Genomic DNA, 19,583 nt, shown 5'->3' with positions numbered 1-19,583 from the left:
GTCAGGTAAAATTATAATTAAATATTTGATGATATATTTATCTGCATTTTGAAAAAGATTGTCAAGAGAATCAGCAAATGGTATTGATTTTTTCTATTCAAATCAATTTTCACACAGATAAAAATCAAACCCCGAAAACGTGAACAACACAGAACAAAAAATGAATGTAATCAGTTTCTGTTGAATTTCACATTTTAACACATTTTTTATGTAAATTTACAAAAAAGGTAATATTTCATCAACCAAATTTTTAACTTTCCAAAATTCTACTTTTTTCTGCAAGGCGCTCATGAAATGGGGAACCAAGAACTTAGTTGCATTGTTAATTTAATTTGGTTAACCGCGGTGGATTTTCTTGAAAAAAACGAACTGTTCAAAATCCGCCGGTGGATACTTTTCTAGGGGAAATCTACCCATTTTAATCCTAATAAGCGGTCGTGTTTGAATGATGCTGGATAATCTAGAGTCTCCCTTGAATTTTACTAAAACCAAGTACACCAACGAGTAGAGCAAGTTTTTGTGAACATTTCTGTTTATTTTCACTTTCACTAAAAGTTATTCTATTTCTTTACCAAGCATTTAACAAAAAAAAAATCCCAAGGGTATTCTAATCGAGGCGAATGCATTGGGCCACGCCCATTTTTCTAATATCGGCTTAGTTCTTTTTTCTTCCAACACTCTGTCGAGTGTTGCCATTTGCGCTGACAGTTCAAACGAACACTCACGAAAAGTGGCATTTATAGGGAAAGTTTCCTGGCATCGCTGGCTGTGCTGCTGGTGGTGTTGACGGCCAGCCTTTGTTCTTTTTTGCCTTCGTCTCTCGCTCGGTTTTCTTCAGCCATCGATTTGAATGCAAAGTGAAAATTGAAACGTCAAACGACTTGGCGCGTTTGTTTTTTTGATGGCGCTTGCTAATTTATTACATTTTTCGGGATTATTCTTCAAGTGAGTGCCTTACTAATGATCAAAAGAACATGTTGCCGGTAGTTGGAAGCAATTTCATATCTTAAGCGCCGTGAAAAAGTAAGCAAAAGTGAAAAGTTAATTTTGGCGATATTCATTAAGCGTTTGAGGGATTCTCGTGTGTGTCACTGTGTGTGCCAACAAAATGATGAGAAGTGGTCTCGCAAAATACAAATTATGATCAAAAGTGCATTAAATGTGATCTTTTTGGCCAGTAAGTGGCATACATTTGAGTGCTTACTCGAGGCGGTGCTGTTGCTGGTAAGTTTATAGCCCAAATAGTATTTTTGGAGCTTTAATCGAGCATCAAACTTTCCATATGACGAAGATAGGTGTTTGATTGGAAAGGGTAGATTTCCCCTACTACAGTTTTTTGTGCGATCAATGCACAGTCCGAAACCGAAATCTAGCGTGACAAAATTGATAGCGGCCACACGTTAAGATTAAGAGCTTTGGTGTCTTCGGAACAAATGATCAGGGTCAATTTGGGCATCTTTTGGTATGGTGGACATTAGGGTGGTTCAATTTTAGGGTGGTTCAGAATTTTTATTTTGGCGGGATGACGAGATAGCGCTATGGAGTCTTCAGAAAAGTTGTAGGGAACAACATTCTGAGCAACTTTGCTGAAGAGCACAAAGCTCTATCTGCAAACGGGAAGTTTCTAGAGCCATTTTTGTAATTTAGGTTGAAATGTATTTAAAAATGAGTTTTTTGAATTTATCAACTTAGGCTTGTGTCGTAGCGAGTTGGTGTCTTATAAACATTTGTAGAGCTTATCAAAACACACATTTATCTTACAAGAGAGCGAAAATCGGACCTTTTCAACGAAAGTTATAGCCAAAATACGACGAAAAAGATGCCATTTTGAAATGTGAATAACTCGAAAAGGTAGTGGAGTTTGACCTCGCTCTTAGAAGCATCTAAAAGTACACATTCTAGAGTACATTTGCTGAGAATATATCGGAGGTCTTTTTTGTTTAATTTATTTAATCTCAATTTGAAAATGAGCATTTTTAAGTCGTTTTTTGCCCATAACTTTTGATAGAATTGACCAAAATTCATTTTTCAAGAATAAAAATGTTCATTTTGACAAGCTCTACAATTGTCTAGAAGGGCCCAAAAATGTACAAAATGATCTAGTGGTTGTAAAAGAAGAAACAAGTTTTGGCTGAAATATTTCAGGAATAAATTTAATTATTTTGTAGTTTTGGATATTCTTTTTTTCTGTCTTTTTACTTTGGAAAAATGATCGTTGAGAAAAAAGAATTAATGTTGACAAATGTGGCTTAATGGCTTCTGTTTTTATGAGGCTAGTACGCAGCTCGTAAGGAATGCAAAATTCAATACAAAAAAGGCGTCAGTGGGGTGACATTAAGTCTGGAGGGTGAGATTGGGTCCAAGTGTTTTTTTTTTATTGATTTTACCACTTCTCAGGTTCTTCTCAATGAAACTAAATTCTGTTAAAATTGTTGGGTAGGCTGAGCTGAAAAAATTTCGTTCCTAGAACGAATCTTGTCATTTCGGCAGCTGTCTAAAGTTGAGATACGTTTTGTCCAAAAATAACCTCTCGAAAAATCATTTTTTTTAATATTTTTGTTGGAATTGCTCGAAAAGTACCCAAATGTTTGAAATTCTCTACTTCAAACATTGTAGCATGTCAATACGATTCCCTCGAACAAGAAACACTGTTGGATGACTTGTTTTTATCATATCTTTGTATTTGAGCATCATTTTAGTTTCATTTGACCCAATGTGGTGAGATTGGGCTAGTTTTTAAACTTTTGGCTTTAAGGTAGATTTCGTCAGATAACATTATATTTTGGAAAAATGTTTCAATTTTACGTTTAAAGTTTTTTGATATTATTTAAATTATGTTTGTTACTAAGCAATTATGAGAGGTGTATCGGTTTTTGATCCATAGTCAACCCCCACGACGGTCCTCAGTTAAAATAATCATGGTAATATTACATCTGAGAATGAATACATCTTTTATATCACTAAAAATGTGTAATTGTACCACTTTTTCGTAGTAATGCCATTTTTCTAGTCTAAATTGAGGTAACATAACATCATAAAAGAGGTATTATTAAATCTTCCATTTTTTTAGCTGTGCACGTTTAAAAAAAAGTACCATGATTTCACTGTGTTCGTGGTTTCGAATTTCATGAACGCTAATTCACGATTTTGGGAACTGTTTTTCTCCGTGTAATGCTACCTCAAATAAATAGACAACCACTACTTCAAGAAAATCTTTATTGCCAAAAACAAACGGTGAACTGGAAGTTCCCTGGTCGAAAATTTAAACCGGTAATTTTTGTTTGATCATTAGGGTGGTCCTTGTCGAAAACATGAAAACTATTGTCGGTTTTCGCCAGGGTTTTTGAAAACTTTACACTTTTAAAATCAGAACTGCACACTGTTGTCCCTAATCTTAGGTCACCCGGATGCAAAATAAATCTAATAAAATGAATTTTTCCGATACAGTACAGTACAGATTTTCTGATACACAATGTTGGAATATTTTGATTGATTTCGAATAGAGCAGAAACAAAACAACAAATATTGTGCATTCATTTTCTAATTTGAAGCATTGAAATGCTTTAAAAATAGCTATCCCTATTCAAACTGTAGTCCCGATCTTCCCTAGTTGATATACAGTATTTTTCACTTTAGCTTTAAATATTTGTAAGAGAAAATTCGGGAGATATATTTTTGTCCTACTTGGTATACTTTTTACTGTTATACTATGTAGCTCATTTTTTTAACAAAAAACCTTTTTTATTCCACTTTTACGTGGTTGGAGCCTTCCTCACATCGAAATATTAATTTTATCATAAATAGTAACATCCGCTTTAAAAAATTAACTCATTTATTCATATAATTGGAAAGGTCTTCCGATTTCCCTACACAGTTAGTTACACAGTAAAAAATGGTAATATTACATCTGGGAAAGGGTACATCTTTTACGTCAGAAAACAATGTGTAATTTTTTACTTTTCTGGTGTAATGTCACTTTTTCAGTATAAATGGAGGTAAAGTTACATCATAAAAGAGGTAATATGCAACTTTCCAAAATTACAACTTCCAAATTTACACAATTTTTTACTGTGTTTGGTTCAAAACCAACCAAATCGTATTAATGACACTTAATTGCTCATCACTTTTGATAACGTTGTTAGATATTCATTCGTTTTGGCTCATTCGAAAGGTCTTTTAAATACCTTTTTAAAAAAATATAACATGATGGTTTTACTTAACCCACCTTAAGGAGGTTGATGCCCTCCTCACATAGCTACATAATTTCGCTGCCGGCCAGCGGATATTGCATTGGAAAAATACACTTCAAATAATAACACATTTGTTCTATTCTTACTCACCTCATCATAACATTGGGATTGTAGAATCTCATTCCGTTCCGCGACTGCCTTATCGCCCCATTATCGATGGCCGGATCAGTCGAGGGGCGGGACTCACTTTGTAGCACCCGGTTGGCATTGGCTAAAGCGAAAAACATTACAATTAGCAATCATTTACTTTAAACTTAAGTATGTAAACAAAAGCTTGCTCACCTATCGTGTCACTCATGAAGCCATCACTCATCCTCGAGCACAGCCTGCTGCGATTCGTCCTCGTCTGCGGTTTCATCTCGTACGGGTTGCTATTTTTGCCGTTTAGGCCGTTCCTTCCGTTCTGGCGAGCCGGTTCCATTTCCGGAAACCTGGAAAATCCCACCACCAAAAAAAAGAGAGAGCCAATTTTCGTAAGTGGAAAATCCCACTGCTAAACGCTGCTCTGTTACCTTGAAACTGTTGGTTGTTTGGCATGTCGTCCGTTACTATTGCCGTTGCCATTAGGGTGCGCCTTTCCACCTTGGCCACCGGCACCACCGTTGTTACCCTTCCGCTGCTGCTGCTGCTGCTCGGACAGCTCCGGATATGACCGAGATTGTAAATTGCCGTAGAAAGGTCTCGATCCTAACACCATCATCATCATCACGATTGTGGTTTTTGTGTTTGTTATTAGTGGGCGGAAATGGAAAAGAGCCATTATTAACACGTGGTTGGAAAATTAGTTTTTTGAGATTTTTTTTAAGGTAACAGTTTTTAAGCGGATTGAAGTTTGTTGAATTTGTGAGAAAATTAAGGGTTTTTTATAATATTTACATATTTTCATATAAACAATAATTAATAGAAGCTAATTGAAAGAAAACTTAACGAAATTCCCGTTAAAAGGACACCGTCATATGGAGAACACCCAAAAATTAGCAACAGCTGCTGGTACGACCTCTGGCCAAAATTGTGTCAAGTACTTATCCTACATGTGAGTTATGGAAGTAAATGTGCGGATTGTCTCGAGGACATGGGAGGAAAATGAAGGAGGAGGAGGGCGCGGGTTCCGTTTTCCATGCATGAAAAACAACGTTTATATACACGATTATGATCGAAAACAGGAGAAAATGTGTGCCCCTGTGGTGGGTTTGCTGGCCCCAGTGCAATAATATGCCACTCCCATTATTATTGGTTGGTGTTGACCCAGAAAGTGAAATTATGGAAATTGTCGAGGCTTATGAGTTTACTGAGAGTTACAGCAGTGCCGGCTCTGATGTGGGAGGCTTGATTGGTGCATTTGAGGTTTGATTTGTGACGAGTTGTGAAGATAGTTTGATAAATTTCAATGTAAACTGAAAAGTGACCCTGGTTCACTGAGTTATTGCTGATAAAGCAGTAAGCTTGTGCACCTTTAAACCTGAACTTACCATTGTTTGTTGGTACGTTATTTTCCTGGAGCAAGTGGTTACAAATAAATAATTTAGTGGTCATTTTTATATTGCTAATTTTAATTAAATTTAAATAAAACTCGGGTCAACTCGAATCGTTTTGTGGTCCCCAATAATAATGTGATTATTTTTGTATCAAAGACACACCGTCAACTTAATAAGAATTAAAATACTTGGTATTTTCCTCATAAATACTACCTTAAAAATTTAAGTAAACATTTTATATAGGTAAAATCGACTTGAACCTGATGATTTTACATTGTTTTGAAACAGATTTTGTAATTCTATCGTTATGTGTTATTTTTTTCATAAAATTGCTCAGGGAACGTTTTTTACCATTTCTTTCGAAAGGGTTCCAAAATAAGTGCCTCTAGTCATTTTAAAAGGTTTGTCTTGACCCTGATTGTTTATATAGAAAAGAGCTCTGCTTCTCAAAAGTTTATGTTTTTTTGTTTTTAACATTTAATTTCAAACCAACATTTTCTGAGATATTTGAAAAATGAGGGCTAATAAGATGACACTGAGAAAAAATAATTTTACACAAAATTTAAAATTTAAGAGGCTGAACTGCTTTTGTTCGCCTAATTGTGCCATATGCATTTTTATCACTTTTGAGTTACTGATGCAGTTTGGTTCAAAATCGTGTGCCCTTTAAAAAAAAACAAAAAAATATCCAGTACTTTGTTCTAAAAATCCGGAGGAAATCCAGTGTTTTCGTGAAAACTTATCATGGAGCCTCATCAAAAAGTTAAAAAAAGAATTTGCTTGGTGCTTTCAATTCAAATGCCTGAAACTTGAAAACGATGCACTGTTTTGAAAATGTGTGGTCTTGAATAGTGGTCCAAATCGCAAAATGAAGTGGAGAATCGACCTTGCAGAAATATTATTGGGAATTTTATTATTTTAGTTTGTTGATAAAATAGAAAATATCGATTTTTGGCCATATTTTGGGTTTCTATGATAAATTTACATAAAAACTCAAAATTTACAATTTTGCTCAATTCTGAGGACAGATTCAGGTTCAGCGGGAAAAATTACATAAAAAACATATGTTTGAACAATTTTCGAATTTCGTTACGGTGGTCCCGTACACTTTTCTCTTGAAAATCAGACATTTTCAAATTAAAATATCTCGAGTTTAACCCGTATAGGCCTGGGTGAAATTGGAATCACTAAAATGGCCATAACTCAGCGAAAACTCAACCAATTTGCATACTTCTTTATAAGTTGGACTCGTTAGAATGTCTATTTTCCGAAAATGACCGGCAGAACCCGGAAATATTCCGGTGGCCGGAGATATTCCGGTGGGTCACTGGGTCAAACAGGGTCAAAAATGGCCATTTTTGGGTCCCGCACTATTTTGTTAATAGAAATCTTGGAAAAAAACACATTTTTTCATGTTACGATCTTTGTTCTACCAACAGACAATACTGACCATTGATTTTGCACCACCGGGGATATTCCGGATTGAGCGGGCAGGTTCCCTACCCCGAGTGAACCGGTCAAGGGACGGTCAGAAATAAAACTATTTCTATCATGGCAATATGGGTGTCAAAGTTCATCATTTTCAAAATCAAGCTCATCCATGATCCCCAAAACCACTTTTGGACCGATCTGGCCACTTTGGGACCGGTTCCCGGTACTCCGGTGGAACCCGGAATATGGCAAATTACGGGATTTTTTCTGAACAATTTTTGACAGGGAAATATGGGTGTCAAAGTTCATCATTTTCAAAATCAAGCTCATCCATGATCCCCAAAACCACTTTTGGACCGATCTGGCCACTTTGGGACCGGTTCCCGGTACTCCGGTGGAACCCGGAATAAGGCAAATTACGGGATTTTTTCTGAACAATTTTTGACAGGGAAATATGGGTGTCAAAGTTCATCATTTTCAAAATCAAGCTCATCCATGATCCCCAAAACCACTTTTGGACCGATCTGGCCACTTTGGGACCGGTTCACGGTACTCCGGTGGAACCCGGAATATGGCAAATTACGGGATTATTTCTGAACAATTTTTGACAGGGAAATATGGGTGTCAAAGTTCATCATTTTCAAAATCAAGCTCATCCATGATCCCCAGAACCACTTTTGGATCGATCTGGCCACTTTGGGACCGGTTCCCGGTACTCCGGTGGAACCCGGAATATGGCAAATTACGGGATTTTTTCTGAACAATTTTTGACAGGGAAATATGGGTGTCAAAGTTCATCATTTTCAAAATCAAGCTCATCCATGATCCCCAAAACCACTTTTGGACCGATCTGGCCACTTTGGGACCGGTTCCCGGTACTCCGGTGGAACCCGGAATAAGGCAAATTACGGGATTTTTTCTGAACAATTTTTGACAGGGAAATATGGGTGTCAAAGTTCATCATTTTCAAAATCAAGCTCATCCATGATCCCCAAAACCACTTTTGGACCGATCTGGCCACTTTGGGACCGGTTCCCGGTACTCCGGTGGAACCCGGAATATGGCAAATTACGGGATTATTTCTGAACAATTTTTGACAGGGAAATATGGGTGTCAAAGTTCATCATTTTCAAAATCAAGCTCATCCATGATCCCCAAAACCTTTTTTGGACCGATCTGGCCACTTTGGGACCGGTTCCCGGTACTCCGGTGGAACCCGGAATAAGGGAAATTACGGGATTTTTTCTGAACAATTTTTGACAGGGAAATATGGGTGTCAAAGTTCATCATTTTCAAAATCAAGCTCATCCATGATCCCCAAAACCACTTTTGGACCGATCTGGCCACTTTGGGACCGGTTCCCGGTACTCCGGTGGAACTCGGAATATGGCAAATTGCGGGGTTATTTCTGAACAATTTTTGACTGGGAAATATGGGTGTCAAAGTTCATCATTTTCAAAATCAAGCTCATCCATGATCCCCAGAACCACTTTTGGATCGATCTGGCCACTTTGGGACCGGTTCCCGGTACTCCGGTGGAACCCGGAATATGGCAAATTACGGGATTATTTCTGAATATTTTTTGGCATAGCAATATGGATGTCAAAGTTCATCATTTTCAAAATCAAGCTCATCCATGATCCCCAAAACCACTTTTGGACCGATCTGGCCACTTTGGGACCGGTTCCCGGTACTCCGGTGGAACCCGGAATATGGCAAATTACGGGATTATTTCTGAACAATTTTTGACAGGGAAATATGGGTGTCAAAGTTCATCATTTTCAAAATCAAGCTCATCCATGATCCCCAAAACCTTTTTTGGACCGATCTGGCCACTTTGGGACCGGTTCCCGGTACTCCGGTGGAACCCGGAATAAGGGAAATTACGGGATTTTTTCTGAACAATTTTTGACAGGGAAATATGGGTGTCAAAGTTCATCATTTTCAAAATCAAGCTCATCCATGATCCCCAAAACCACTTTTGGACCGATCTGGCCACTTTGGGACCGGTTCCCGGTACTCCGGTGGAACTCGGAATATGGCAAATTGCGGGGTTATTTCTGAACAATTTTTGACTGGGAAATATGGGTGTCAAAGTTCATCATTTTCAAAATCAAGCTCATCCATGATCCCCAGAACCACTTTTGGATCGATCTGGCCACTTTGGGACCGGTTCCCGGTACTCCGGTGGAACCCGGAATATGGCAAATTACGGGATTATTTCTGAATATTTTTTGGCATAGCAATATGGATGTCAAAGTTCATCATTTTCAAAATTAAGCTCATCCATGATCCCCAAAACCACTTTTGGACCGATCTGGCCACTTTGGGACCGGTTCCCGGTACTCCGGTGAAATCCGGAATATGGCAAATTACGGGATTATTTCTGAACAATTTTTGACTGGGCAATATGGGTGTCAAAGTTCATCATTTTCAAAATTTAGCTCATCCATGATCCCCAGAACCACTTTTGGATCGATCTGGCCACTTTGGGACCGGTTCCCGGTACTCCGGTGGAACCCGGAATAAGGGAAATTACGGGATTTTTTCTGAACAATTTTTGACAGGGAAATATGGGTGTCAAAGTTCATCATTTTCAAAATCAAGCTCATCCATGATCCCCAGAACCACTTTTGGACCGATCTGGCCACTTTGGGACCGGTTCCCGGTACTCCGGTGGAACTCGGAATATGGCAATTTACGGGATTATTTCTGAATAATTTTTCACAGGCAATATGGGTGTCAAAGTTCATCATTTTCAAAACAAAGCTCATCCATGATCACCAAAACCACTTTTGGACCGATCTGGCCCCTTCGGGACCGGTTCCCGGTACTCCGGTGGAACCCGGAATATGGCAAATTACGGGATTATTTCTGAACAATTTTTGACAGGGAAATATGGGTGTCAAAGTTCATAATTTTCAAAATCAAGCTCATCCATGATCCCCAAAACCACTTTTGGACCGATCTGGCCACTTTGGGACCGGTTCCCGGTACTCCGGTGGAACCCGGAATAAGGGAAATTACGGGATTTTTTCTGAACAATTTTTGACAGGGAAATATGGGTGTCAAAGTTCATCATTTTCAAAATCAAGCTCATCCATGATCCCCAGAACCACTTTTGGACCGATCTGGCCACTTTGGGACCGGTTCCCGGTACTCCGGTGGAACTCGGAATATGGCAATTTACGGGATTATTTCTGAATAATTTTTCACAGGCAATATGGGTGTCAAAGTTCATCATTTTCAAAACAAAGCTCATCCATGATCACCAAAACCACTTTTGGACCGATCTGGCCCCTTCGGGACCGGTTCCCGGTACTCCGGTGGAACCCGGAATATGGCAAATTACGGGATTATTTCTGAACAATTTTTGACAGGGAAATATGGGTGTCAAAGTTCATAATTTTCAAAATCAAGCTCATCCATGATCCCCAAAACCACTTTTGGACCGATCTGGCCACTTTGGGACCGGTTCCCGGTACTCCGGTGGAACCCGGAATAAGGGAAATTACGGGATTTTTTCTGAACAATTTTTGACAGGGAAATATGGGTGTCAAAGTTCATCATTTTCAAAATCAAGCTCATCCATGATCCCCAGAACCACTTTTGGACCGATCTGGCCACTTTGGGACCGGTTCCCGGTACTCCGGTGGAACTCGGAATATGGCAATTTACGGGATTATTTCTGAATAATTTTTCACAGGCAATATGGGTGTCAAAGTTCATCATTTTCAAAACAAAGCTCATCCATGATCACCAAAACCACTTTTGGACCGATCTGGCCCCTTCGGGACCGGTTCCCGGTACTCCGGTGGAACCCGGAATATGGCAATTTACGGGATTATTTCTGAATAATTGCCATATTCCGAGTTCCACCAGAGTACCGGGAACCGGTCCCAAAGTGGCCAGATCGGTCCAAAAGTGGTTCTGGGGATCATGGATGAGCTTTGTTTTGAAAATGATGAGCTTTGACACCCATATTTCCCTGTCAAAAATTGTTCAGAAATAATCCCGTAATTTGCCTTATTCCGGGTTCCACCGGAGTACCGGGAACCGGTCCCAAAGTGGCCAGATCGATCCAAAAGTGGTTCTGGGGATCATGGATGAGCTAAATTTTGAAAATGATGAACTTTGACACCCATATTGCTTAGTCAAAAATTGTTCAGAAATAATCCCGTAATTTGCCTTATTCCGGGTTTCTCCGGAGTACCGGGAACCGGTCCCAAAGTGGCCAGATCGATCCAAAAGTGGTTCTGGGGATCATGGATGAGCTTGATTTTGAAAATGATGAACTTTGACACCCATATTGCCCTGTCAAAAATTGTTCAGAAATAATCCCGTAATTTGCCATATTCCGGGTTCCACCGGAGTACCGGGAACCGGTCCCAAAGTGGCCAGATCGGTCCAAAAGTGGTTTTGGGGATCATGGATGAGCTTGATTTTGAAAATGATGAACTTTGACATCCATATTGCTATGCCAAAAAAAAATCAGAAATAATCCCGTAATTTGCCATATTCCGGGTTCCACCGGAGTACCGGGAACCGGTCCCGAAGTGGCCAGATCGGTCCAAAAGTGGTTCTGGGGATCATGGATGAGCTTTGTATTGAAAATGATGAACTTTGACACCCATATTGCCTGTGAAAAATTATTCAGAAATAATCCCGTAATTTGCCATATTCCGGGTTCCACCGGAGTACCGGGAACCGGTCCCAAAGTGGCCAGATCGATCCAAAAGTGGTTCTGGGTATCATGGATGAGCTAAATTTTGAAAATGATGAACTTTGACACCCATATTGCTTAGTCAAAAATTGTTCAGAAATAATCAAAAATTGTTCAGAAATAATTTGCCTTATTCCGGGTTTCTCCGGAGTACCGGGAACCGGTCCCAAAGTGGCCAGATCGATCCAAAAGTGGTTCTGGGGATCATGGATGAGCTTGATTTTGAAAATGATGAACTTTGACACCCATATTGCCCTGTCAAAAATTGTTCAGAAATAATCCCGTAATTTGCCTTATTCCGGGTTCCACCGGAGTACCGGGAACCGGTCCCAAAGTGGCCAGATCGGTCCAAAAGTGGTTTTGGGGATCATGGATGAGCTTGATTTTGAAAATGATGAACTTTGACACCCATATTGCTATGCCAAAAAATATTCAGAAATAATCCCGTAATTTGCCATATTCCGGGTTCCACCGGAGTACCGGGAACCGGTCCCGAAGTGGCCAGATCGGTCCAAAAGTGGTTCTGGGGATCATGGATGAGCTTGATTTTGAAAATGATTAACTTTGACACCCATATTGCCCTGTCAAAAATTGTTCAGAAATAATCCCGTAATTTGCCTTATTCCGGGTTCCACCGGAGTACCGGGAACCGGTCCCAAAGTGGCCAGATCGGTCCAAAAGTGGTATTGGGATCATGGATGAGCTTGATTTTGAAAATGATGAACTTTGACATCTATATTGCTATACCAAAAAATATTCAGAAATAATCCCGTAATTTGCCATATTCCGGGTTCCACCGGAGTACCGGGAACCGGTCCCAAAGTGGCCAGATCGGTCCAAAAGTGGTTTTGGGGATCATGGATGAGCTTGATTTTGAAAATGATGAACTTTGACATCCATATTGCTATGCCAAAAAATATTCAGAAATAATCCCGTAATTTGCCATATTCCGGGTTCCACCGGAGTACCGGGAACCGGTCCCAAAGTGGCCAGATCGATCCAAAAGTGGTTCTGGGGATCATGGATGAGCTAAATTTTGAAAATGATGAACTTTGACACCCATATTGCCCAGTCAAAAATTGTTCAGAAATAATCCCGTAATTTGCCTTATTCCGGATTTCACCGGAGTACCGGGAACCGGTCCCAAAGTGGCCAGATCGATCCAAAAGTGGTTTTGGGGATCATGGATGAGCTGAATTTTGAAAATGATGAACTTTGACAGCCATATTGCCATGATAGAAATAGTTTTATTTCTGACCGTCCCTTGACCGGTTCACTCGGGGTAGGGAACCTGCCCGCTCAATCCGGAATATCCCCGGTGGTGCAAAATCAATGGTCAGTATTGTCTGTTGGTAGAACAAAGATCGTAACATGAAAAAATGTGTTTTTTTCCAAGATTTCTATTAACAAAATAGTGCGGGACCCAAAAATGGCCATTTTTGACCCTGTTTGACCCAGTGACCCACCGGAATATCTCCGGCCACCGGAACATTTCCGGGTTCTGCCGGTCATTTTCGGAAAATAGACATTCTAACGAGTCCAACTAATAAAGAAGTATGCAAATTGGTTGAGTTTTCGCTGAGTTATGGCCATTTTAGTGATTCCAATTTCACCCAGGCCTATACGGGAGAACTCGACTCCTGAGTTTTTTCAGCATTTATATGGCTAGATCTCTCCTTTCGAATGCAAGATCTGCTTCTGTTTTCTCTAAATAAGGGCATAGTAGGCGTAGATTGCGAGATAAAATGTTGGTGTATTCGAGAATTATGCTTAGCCCAATAACTGTCTAGAAGACATTAAAATTCTTAACAATATTCCTGAAAAGTTAGATTTTCAAAATTACACTAAACGTGAATCACCCTAATTTTCAACCAAACCAATAGTTGCCTCCTTCCATTTGCAACAACTCTTCTCAAGGCACCAAAGCTCCAAAACTCCAAATTTTTTTGAGGAAAATCCATTTTCCGCTTGATTTCACGATCTGGACCACTGCTGAAAATTTGATTTTTCATCTAAAAATGATTTCTTAAAATTTGTGTTCGACGAAATTTTATCCAAAACCATTTTTTTTTCAAAAAATCATATACCATTTTTACCTCTACCCTAGCACAAAAGATGTCTTTACAGGAGGCCTAAATTATGACAAAAAAAAAAATACAAAAATTGAAAAGAAGTAATAAAAAGTCATAAAAAATCGGGATTTTTCTCCGTGTACCCATTTTTTTTACAAAAGTCCTGCTCATAATCTACAACTTTGTCGAAGGCTATAAATCGATCTGAATACAGGTTTTCGAACATTCACGTGCCCACTTTGTATGAACAAACTGCAAGATTGTATAAAGCATTGTATGAATAAACTAATGATGTAAAATATCTTATTTTGACATAGAGAATGCATGGACAAAGATTTATCCCAATCATAAAATTAAAATTAAAATCTTGAAAAAATGCGATATCCTCGAAAATTACTCAAACATTAATCCAATTAAGTCAAAATAAAAATAACTTCATAATGTTTGGAAAAAACTGTTATAAAAAAATAATAGAAAAAAATACTCGAATACTCATGAAAAATAGTGATAGGCTCTTCAAAAGCACTGAATGTTGAGATTCATCAGACATCTTAATCATAATAATAATCAAATACAAGATTGTTATCGTTAACGGTCGAAAAAATGTCATAAATCGCTGACTCGATTTTTCCTCTCCCTAGAGTTCGTAGCCCTCCCAAAAATCTGTACCACTAGAACAAAACAACAACAGCTTCGTCATATACTGCATAATTATTACCGTCGGCGGCATTTTTTTCTTCTATGAATAATTCATTTACGAACATTTAATTGCGCCGTTTATCGTGTTCCAGCATCTCCTAGCCCACGGAGAAAGTGTGAAATATTGGAACCATCCTGCTTACCGTTTGGCTAACCGGGATCTTGGAGGCCCCCCAGCCGGAGCTGTACACTTTGCTGGACTCGATGGGTTGCTTCACCTCGTCGAATACCTGGAAGCTTGGTTTCCTGAAAGGATTTGAGATTTTTTAAGATGTGTTATTTTTTGTGAGATGCTTCTGAAGGTACCTCTTGTACTCGTCAAACGAGCCGCTGCTGTCGACCTGGAAGCTCGGGTAGTTGTTCCGGGAGCGGGTCGAGGTCGGCGAGGCGGACCCGCTGCCGGCTTCGATCCAGTCCACGTCCGCGCCGAACATGATGACCGAGCTGGTCCGGCAGGAGGGCACCTTGAGCGCGTACTCGACGCTGCCGTCCGGTCCGATGAAGGGAAGCTGCTTGCGGGCGAGTCGCGCCTTCACGGCCGCTATCAGGTGGTTCCCGTCGGGGCGTTGCCCGACGGCGGAACACACCACGTCCAGGACCAGCTTGGGCGAGCCGATTTGGCCTAGTACCGCTAGCACGTCCAGCGCTCCCTGGAAAGGGGGGGATGAGAGAGGTTAGAAGGTTGTTGGATATCTTTAGAGTTGGTCGGACTTACGTGTCGAACCCGTTTCTTCCGGTCCACCGCAGCCACGGTGGCCCGCGAAATGAGCGCCTGGACATCAAAGTACGTGCTGGGAAATGTCATCAGTGCAAACAGAACCATTTGCAGGGCATTCTCGCGGAACTTGGGAGAGAAATTCAGGCTTGTTGTAGACTAACTGTTTCTCGAGAAGATTCTCGTACAAGGTCTTACCTTTGAGCTTTTGGCATGTAGGAAATCGTCCGATAGCAGTCGCTGCACGATGGCAGCCGTTGGCAGTCGTTGCATGAGGGCTTTGGCCACGGTGTTGCTGCCGGGGCCGCCCTGCCGGCACAGTCCGGTCATGATCTGGGCGACGCGGTCCTCCAGGTTCTCCAGCGGTAGTCGCGAGATCAGGTTGACCAGCATGCGGACCTTGTCCTCGATGACGTCCACATTGCGCTCGGACGAGAGCAGCGTTCGCAGCAGTGACTCCAGATACGGCTGAACCTTGGCCAGGTTGTCCGTCGAGCGGAGGGACTCTTCGATGGCGCAGAAACCTTGGGACCGTATCCGCCAGTCCTGCGAATGTGAACACGAAGGTTGAATGAAGCTGAGCTTACGTAACTCCTGGGGTGAGCTTCACAATGCACGTGGCGATGTAGTTCAACGACGGTTCTTTTCCACTCTCAACTTAGTTTGTGTCAACGGACATGAATAGCAAATGAGCAGGACATAAATTAACACCTAGAGAGAAGGTGTTTTGAATTTTTCACTCGCGGCCACCAACGGAAGCTATTAATTTTGCTTACATTTCTCATTTTGCATGTATTCGCGGTTTGTTCGTCCTAGACAAATAGAGAGAGAGAGAGTTCCGCCTTTCAACGGAAGTTGTGGCGCACGATAACCTGGCCAAGTTTAAAGTTTTCCACACTGTATAACTCTTCACACATGGTTCAAGGAGAGCGTCGCAAATCCCGGCGACCGACGATGTTTGGTCGGGAAAGTTCTCAGTTGAAATGGATAGTTTGTTTTCCGTGCCGCGGCGAACGTAAAACTCGAAAACGACGACGTGCGGCGTGCTGAAAGGTAAATCCGAGACTGTCGATTGGGAAAACCCAGGCGCCCTCCTTGGCCCCTAAAATCGAAGTCCTCGCGAGCCAAACCGCAGAGGGCAATGTCTTCGCGGCTAGCAAAGGAGAATGAAAGTAGGGTAGCTGGACCTGTTGTTGACCTGGGGTTGGCCAAATCCTACGTACTGCGAGTAATTTTTCGTTCCGACTATTTTTTATTTTACTTTAAGAAAGTTTAAGAAGGTTTATTAATTTTATTTTTTGTGATGATTGAACTTTTCAATTACTTCGTTGCCGGCCTTTTATAAATTGATTGTGTTCAAGCTTTAAGAATTTTACTAATCTGATTATTTTTTCCCAGAGTTGAATAAATCCAACAAAATTTTAAAATAATTCAAAAATCAATCAATAGTCCAACATAGACATTTTTACCCTACCCAAACCAAAAGATTTGATTTAGAGCGTTGACACCGTTTCCTTTCGACTTCTAGAAGCAGCAGCAGTAGTAGCTTGTCGTCCAGTCCGTTTTGGGTCCGTTTTTTTCCTTTTCGAGAAGGGTGCTAAGTAGATCAGTTTTAATTAGTAGTGTTTGCCGAGATAAGTCCAAAAAAAAGGGGGACGCGCGCTCTCTCTCTCGCTATGTACTGTGGGGAAAATGAGATGGATGTAGGTAACCGGCCAAGAAAAGGTAGAACAGCCACGAGTCATCGAGTATTGTTGGGAGGTGGTGAGGTGAAGTGAGTGTTGTAATGGCTGTCGTCACGCACGCAATTTGGGGTTAAACTTTTTTTTTACCTTTTTCGGCGGCGAATTGTGGACTGTGTTCTAGATTTGTTTTCGCGCAATCGACGACGCACTTTGGGTCGGTTTTTCATTTTTTTTGTTGAGGGGAAATTTTGTTTACCGGTTTTTATTGCCGGAAAATTGAGGTGAAGTTCTTTGGGTCAGCTCTCGAGACAAGTTGAGCCTGGTTGAAGTAGTATATGAAATCTTTATTTGACTATTTTAAGGGTCTTATTTATCTGAAGATATAATCAATTAACCAAGTTTGAATTACTAGGATAGATCGTAGAATTACAAAAATGTATTAAATTTGAAATAGTTTTTTTTGTAAAATTTGTAAAAATGCAACATTTTATCTCAACATCAAATTAACCCAAACAGTTGTATTTTATTCAATATCTAAATAAATCAAATATAATTTATTGTTTAGCTAAAATGGAACAAATTTAACTTTTCCTAGTGCTTCGATCCCTGGAATGGTTTAGAAACATTTTTCATAATAATTTTTTGTATAAAAATTATTAAAATTCCCATATAATTGTCATTTGTTGGTAAATAATTGTTATTTTCAAATTTAATAACCACACAATTTTAAATAAAACCTTCATTACATATTTTTCCTCATTTTCAATAATGTTGCAAGCTTAAAGAAAATTGTTCCCTGCATAATTTCTCAAAAGAAAAGCTACTAGATCTATATATGATTAATTCTCTAGAATTTCGCAATTTATTAAGATTTTCAATTTTGTATATTTTGATTTGAAACTCCATGCATTCCCTATGTCAAAATTCGAAAATCTGTATCTTGAGAAGTGATTTTCTGATCGAATTGGTGTCTTCATCAAAGTTGTAGGTTCTGATTAGAACATTAAAAAAGATTGGGCACATGAAAAAAAAATCCCGATTTTTCAATTTTTGTTTTTTTATCAATTAAAGTTAATGTCCTAAAATATGTATTTCTGATTTTTTTAAATATTTAAGGGGACTGTAAAAGGCATCTATTGTGCTAGTGCTTAGGATGGTGCAAAATCTGGTACCGGAGTGATTTTTATTAACTAATACATTGTCGAACAAAATTTCAAATACAGTCCAGACTCGATTATCCGAAGCCTCGATTATCCGAAGTTTCGATTATCCGAAGTTCGATTATCCGAAGTTCGATTATTCGAAGATTTGTATGGGACTTCGGATAATCGAATCATGAACAAAAAAATTTTTTTTTCGTTTTTTTTCATTTTGTTTCATTTTTAAACATCAAATTTGAGTTCTGCGACCCCATTTTAGTCAAATTTGAATAGTTGATTGCCTATTAAATAATAAAATGCATTTTTTCAATATTTCGTCACCACCATTTTGACCGCCATCTTGGATTTAAAAATTCTAAATCACTTTAACGTAGTTTAGGGGTCATACTTAAGCTCGACAATCAAAAATTAGACAACAACATTTTTTTTTTTCGTGATTCGATTATCCGAAGTGAAATTTTTCCGAGGCCTTCGGATAATCGAGTCTGGACTGTATAACGTTCATATAATCTATATTTAAATCAAATTTGCATTTGGAAATTACTTTACACATTTTTCATAAACTTCACCGTTTTTAAGTTTAAGTATCAAGTTTATTAAGATAAAAATATATAAAAAAGGTAGGACTAGCTAGATAACCAAGAAAAATATTTGTCTAAATTTAAACTTTAAGAGGCTGTATTTCAGCAACCAGCCAGCAGTCCGATCACCATAGTTAAAAAAGAAAATTGTTGGAAATTTTCTCAGACTTTCAAAAATATTTTTTGTGGGGGTGCTTTTCCTTCGTGAAGATTTTTTTTCAATTGCCAAAAACTTGCCATTTTTATCACCCAAAGCCCAGGGTAAGTATCATAGGTTTGATGCTTGTTTGGCAAGGAGTATGAATTGATCCGATCTGGAATTAAAATCGAAGTTTTCAGTATATTGCTGAAGCTTCCATTTTTACACATGGACACCACTTCATTCTACGAGAACCCACTTTGACGCAGTCTCAGGGCTTAATCGATGGCCGGTAAGCTGTCATCGAGACAAGGAGGTTCTCCGATAGTGGAAATATCACATTTGTACAATGAACCGCTACATATGTGATTTTTCCCTATCTTAATGTGGGTGTCAGGTTAGGATGCGGGTTTTTTTTAAATTTAGTTTTTGTAGAATTTAGGATTTTTACTATAAATATAAACTTTTTATACTTTGCATTTAGTTATTTAGGGACAAAATTAGGAATAGTGAATTTAGTAATTCTATCAGAATCGGTGATTTTCATTCAAGTAGCATAAAAACCATTATGATTAATAATAATATCGGACTAAATTCGTTGATCTGTTGAACTAACGGTTGTCGGATTATGATTGTATCGACCATTGTTGCGA

At 39.3% G+C, this 19,583-nt stretch overlaps 1 protein-coding gene across 1 annotated transcript in view; it reads right to left on the bottom strand.

Annotated features, from left to right (window-relative positions):
- LOC120417287 (uncharacterized) overlaps positions 1–19,583 on the bottom strand; it is a 36,585-nt gene that overhangs the window by 11,201 nt on the left and 5,801 nt on the right. The window contains exons 2-9 of the mRNA XM_039579237.2: positions 15,564–15,911; positions 15,366–15,494; positions 14,957–15,300; positions 14,794–14,896; positions 5,720–5,744; positions 4,763–4,937; positions 4,533–4,681; positions 4,341–4,461 (exon numbers count right to left, since the gene is read on the bottom strand). Coding sequence (XP_039435171.1) covers positions 4,341–4,461; positions 4,533–4,681; positions 4,763–4,937; positions 5,720–5,744; positions 14,794–14,896; positions 14,957–15,300; positions 15,366–15,494; positions 15,564–15,911 — 1,394 coding nt within the window. The remainder of the gene's footprint in view (positions 1–4,340; positions 4,462–4,532; positions 4,682–4,762; positions 4,938–5,719; positions 5,745–14,793; positions 14,897–14,956; positions 15,301–15,365; positions 15,495–15,563; positions 15,912–19,583) is intronic.

This window comes from Culex pipiens, chromosome 2, assembly GCF_016801865.2.
Source record: "Culex pipiens pallens isolate TS chromosome 2, TS_CPP_V2, whole genome shotgun sequence".
NCBI lineage: Eukaryota > Metazoa > Arthropoda > Insecta > Diptera > Culicidae > Culex > Culex pipiens.
The sequence above is the reverse complement of the archived record's forward strand: the minus strand, read 5'-3'. Positions and strand labels throughout refer to the sequence as shown.